The 4,566-nt window shown below is 53.1% G+C and overlaps 1 protein-coding gene across 2 annotated transcripts; it reads right to left on the reverse strand.

Annotated features, from left to right (window-relative positions):
• Nucleotides 1–2,649: 2,649 nt before the first annotated feature.
• On the reverse strand, nucleotides 2,650–3,857 carry LOC119308790. Of its 2 annotated transcripts, XM_037584939.1 has the most exons (4): nucleotides 3,694–3,857; nucleotides 3,520–3,612; nucleotides 3,316–3,435; nucleotides 2,650–2,994 (listed from the first exon to the last, which is right to left on the reverse strand). In XM_037584939.1, exons 3-4 carry the CDS (start codon nucleotides 3,430–3,432, stop codon nucleotides 2,887–2,889), a joined length of 225 nt encoding a protein of 74 aa, XP_037440836.1. In that variant the 5' UTR covers nucleotides 3,433–3,435; nucleotides 3,520–3,612; nucleotides 3,694–3,857; the 3' UTR covers nucleotides 2,650–2,886. The 2 variants fall into 2 exon arrangements, with proteins under 2 accessions (XP_037440836.1, XP_037440837.1); XM_037584940.1 differs by lacking the exons at nucleotides 3,316–3,435; nucleotides 3,520–3,612; nucleotides 3,694–3,857 and having other exon boundaries at nucleotides 2,650–3,136.
• Between the last annotated feature and the right edge of the window lie 709 nt (nucleotides 3,858–4,566).

The following is a 4,566-nucleotide window of genomic DNA, read 5'->3' on the forward strand; positions in this document are numbered from 1 at the left end:
GCTGTGCCCTCAGCAGAACCCGGTGTACTCTGTTTGTCTGCTACTTTTGTGTGTGTGAGCGGTGTGAACATTTGTTGAACCTTGTGGCTCTGGTGGTTTGCTTTATATATAAAGCCGGGCGAAAGCCTTTTTCGATAATATCAGAAGGTGTCCTCTTGAGGTACCACCTGCCCATCAAGGCTAACCTCCTACTTGTTAGAGTATGTAATGGGCTTAATGGGCCCGTTAGTCTTAAGGTTAATTAGAGATAAGGGTCGCTTGCTTAGGGGTCAAGTAAGCCTTGCTTGGGAGTCAAGTAAACCTCTCTATATAAACAGAGGAGATGTATCAATCTAATCAAGCAAGAATTAAGAAGGAAATCCCTTCCCTCTTGCCCGACCGTGGGCAGAAAGGCCCCCGGCCGGCCCTCTCGCGCCCTCCTTCTAGCAGCGCCATAACAGTTTGGTATCAGGTAGCTCAATTCCGATCATGTCTTCGCCGCCGCCCACCCCGTCGCTTCCGCTGCCGACCGTCAGTCCGTCACCACCGCGTCGCTGGCCATCTACACCGCACCGCTGCCCTCCCCGTCCGCGCCGCTAGGCGCATCCTCCGGTGTCGCCACCGCCCAGATGCCAGCGCCCTCCACCGCACCACCGGCTGCCGCCTACACCCCGGAGGAGATCACCGGGGTCCTCAACGACCTCGTCACAGCCGTCCAGGGGATCCGGCTGTACCTGGCCAGCCCCTGCTGGCCGCCGCCACCGGGCCGCCGGCCCTGCCGTGGTACTCGCAGCATCCAGGGGCCTCCGCGGCGTTCGCTGGGACGCTGCTGCCCCAGCTGCAGCTGCCGCCGCCGCCCATCGCCGCCCCGCAGTGGCCGCAGTGGCCGACGTCGGCTCCCTCCGCGCCTCCAGCGCCCATCGCCGCCCCCGCGCCGCCGTGGCTGCCGTGGCAGCCGCCGCACCAGGCGGCCTTCGCCGCGCTCGCCGGGCCACTGCAGCTGCCATCCATCGCCACCATCGCCCAGCCCTGGCTGCAATGGCAGTCGCCACTCCTGGCGGCCTCCGCCGCGCCCGGCGCTCCGCTGCAGCAACCGCTACCCGGTGCGCCACCGCAGCAGCCACCGCCCGTCAGCTCCGGCCTCGCATCGACCGCGCCGGCAGGAGTCCCGCTCCACCAAGTCCAGTCCCCGCCGTCGCCATCACCGCTTCCATCTTGGATCGCTACCCGCCACGTGTCGGCGACGGTGAGGCTGCAGGCTGCTGCACGCGGCCTCCTAGCGCGTCGGCGTGTGCGGGAGATGCGTGGTCTGCAGCTGCCGCTCCTCCAAGTTGCCCTTCGCTGCGCAAAGGACCTCGATCTCATCCGCTGCGTCGGGGATCTTGGGCATGCGGTTGCCCCCACGGGCGGCGGGCATGCTGTTTTCCCCGCGGGCAGCAACCTCAAAGTCTGCGACATTGGCGGTTGGGGGAGGGGGGGCGCACCCCTCCTCGTCATTCTCCATCGCAAGCCTTCCACTCTTCCTTCTGCGGTGCAGACCAACAGTCGTCCGGCAGGGAGAAGGCATGGTGTCACCGACAACAGCGCACCGCGTAGCACCACTGCATTCCGCCACCGGCCGCCGCGAGGGCGCCTCTGCTGGTAACTCTTGCGACCACTTCCAGGTGATCATACACATGCGCTCCTTTTGTCCCGATGGTGTCCATGGGATCCAGGTGGTTGTACACATGCACGTCCGACGTGCGGATGGTGTCCACTTTTTGTTAAGGGGTCCAAAATAAAGCGTCCCAGTCCGTTCCAGGTTGAGAATAATACAACAAGCCGAGATGTAAAAGGCTTGTTTTTAGGTGTTAGGTTTGTGTTGCGTCGAGTCATGGTTATAAGTTGGTTAGGCTGCAGCTCGAGGACAAGCTGCATGTCCAGGTGGGGTGTAGTGTTAGAGTACGTAATGGGCTTAATGGGCCCGTTAGTCTTAGGGTTAATTAGAGATAAGGGTCGCTTGCTTAGGGTTCAAGTAAGCCTTGCTTGGGAGTCAAGTAAACCTCTCTATATAAAGAGAGGAGATGTATCAATCTAATCAAGCAAGAATTAAGAAGGAAATCCCTTCCCTCTTGCCCGGCCGTGGGCAGAAAGGCCCCCGGTCGGCCCTCTCGCGCCCTCCTTCTAGCAGCGCCATAACACTCCTCCTCCTCCTCCTCCTCCTCCTCCTCCTCCTCCTCCTCCTCGTGCCTAGTAGTACTGAAACCGCACCTCATGTACTCAGTTTCCGTTCTACTAAGCTTAAAACCTTTCGATTCCAAAGTTTTTCCCCAAAGCTCTAACTCTCTAGTAACTCCATTGGCGTACCACATCTAGCTGATGAACAAAATCTACAGCACTGTTTTATACCGCACCGACAATGTGAAACTTTGGCTGGGGTGTTTTTTTTCCAGTTTATAACGTAATTTTTATGTAGTTTAATCAGAAGGAACCTAACCTTTCAGCCCCTCTTGTAGCCCTGCACATGCACTACCTTTCCCTAGAGAGGATATGTTCTATTTTATTAAACCAAGGCATGCGTCCATGCCTGCTTACTATATCAAGAATACTACTCAGAGGCCAGAAATGCAAGCAGATTGCTCCCATATGAACATACTATTTTTGCAAGTATTATGTTCTGAACTCAGGCCTTTGTGAAGCTCAAGCAGCCGCAAAGATCGAGTTCCAGAGGAAAAAGCATACTGTTAGTCCGTATTAACACCCTCCAACTTTACAACATCAGTCACCCTTGCCATTGCAAGGAGGCAAGAAAAACAGAGAACCTTCATCATAGGGTAAAGGCCAATGTGAAAAAAAACATGGAGAGGAAAGCAGGAGAGAATTAATGAAGGGAAGGAACATTGTGGCTGTGCCTCTAATGAGCCCAGATCAGTCACTCCAGCAGAGAAGCATGACGACGCAGCGGCGGATGATGTAGACCCTGGCCTTCTGCTCCCTCAGAACCTTCTGCAGCCTCCCCGCGTGCTTCTTCTTCCCCTGCTCCATGGCATCCACCAGAACAGGAGCAATGCGAGAGGTTTAGGTTCAGGTCAAGGCTCTCCTCTTGAGATGATGCTGGTATGTATGATGGGATGCAGTGGTGCAAATCTTGGTTTATATAGAAGGGGCAAGGATATGTGCTGCAGTATCTCAGGACAGCCCCTCATCCCCCACCCCACCCCACCCCACCAGCCCACATGCAGTCAACACTTTTGAGCCTTAGAAGGGACACTTGTGAGTCCAAATGCATGCTCCTACTATTGTATTACTGGCTTATTATGATATAAGGATTAAGAGGGGAGAAGAATACTTACTCACCAGTGTGATCATGCATAGATGGACCCTTGATAACACAGTGCTCAGGGTCAGGGGGCATGATTGAGGACCATGCGCCGCGCCACGCCGCGCCGCAGACAGGATCAAGTGGCCATACATGCCCTGCAATCAAGAAAGGCAACCGTGGGTTGGTTGTTTAATGGCTCCAAGAAAGGCTATTCATGGTCCTCAAGCAGTCAAGCTTACCAGAAAACGGCAGTTTGGGGCTGCTGCTGCTGCTGCTGCTTAGCCCTTAAAACTGCTAAAAGGGCGCCGGCACACCACAGCATGTTAGGACATCTGAAAGCCAGTGAAGGGACTAATCAGATCCACAGACATCTGAAAAACCGTGGGTGGGAGTTCTTTCTTTCATCTCCTTACCTGCAGTTTTGTCATGTGCATTGTTCATGCTGGATACAACAACACTAATCAGATCCATGCTGGCTAGTTCTCTCTCTGTCTCTCAGGATAATGCCAGGGTTTCCTCACACTAGACTAGACTGGCACAGAGTATGTATATTATCCTTTATGGGGATGAAAGGACAGGTCGGAGTATTCCGACAACTTAATAAGAATACATATATTAGCACAAAGCCAAAGGAATTCTCGGAACACGCCTGCCAATCTGGTGGTTGAAAATGGTACTGCCTCCGTTCGGAAATAACGGAAGTGGTTTTAGTTTTAGTTCACAAATTTGAACTAAAACTACGTCAGTTATTTCCAAACGGAGGTAGTAAATATGAATCTACAAATAAATGCAAGTGAAAATTTGCTCTTGTCACAATATTGATGGGAGCTTGAATTTGCACATTATTCCCGATCTCATTCCATGACAAACAAACAGGGCTTGGGTTGACACTAGGCGCCACTAATGACACAATCATGGGGGCGGCTAAAGTAACTTGATGCAATAAGACAGAACCCAAATATGTAGCCCTTTGAACTTGTTGAAGCGACACAATCGAGGCTCCTACACTAGCCATGCAACTACTCTCGAATAGGCCACTGCGGAGGGGACAAGCTGATAAATTGAACACTCACATACTAAACAATAGGGTACTAGGATTAGGAAACTAATCAACTACCAGGCAATGACCAATGGTAACTGCGATCAAGAAGACACTTTGCGCAGACCACTAACATTTAGACGCAGTGATTTGCCCTAAACCATCATGGAGAAAGAAAACAAACAATAAGAATCAATTCAGGGAACGCTAAGTTCGAGCTCTTGAAGCTCAACTGTAAGTCTTGAGC

This window comes from Triticum dicoccoides, chromosome 5B (genome assembly GCF_002162155.2).
Source record: "Triticum dicoccoides isolate Atlit2015 ecotype Zavitan chromosome 5B, WEW_v2.0, whole genome shotgun sequence".
Lineage (NCBI taxonomy): Eukaryota > Viridiplantae > Streptophyta > Magnoliopsida > Poales > Poaceae > Triticum > Triticum dicoccoides.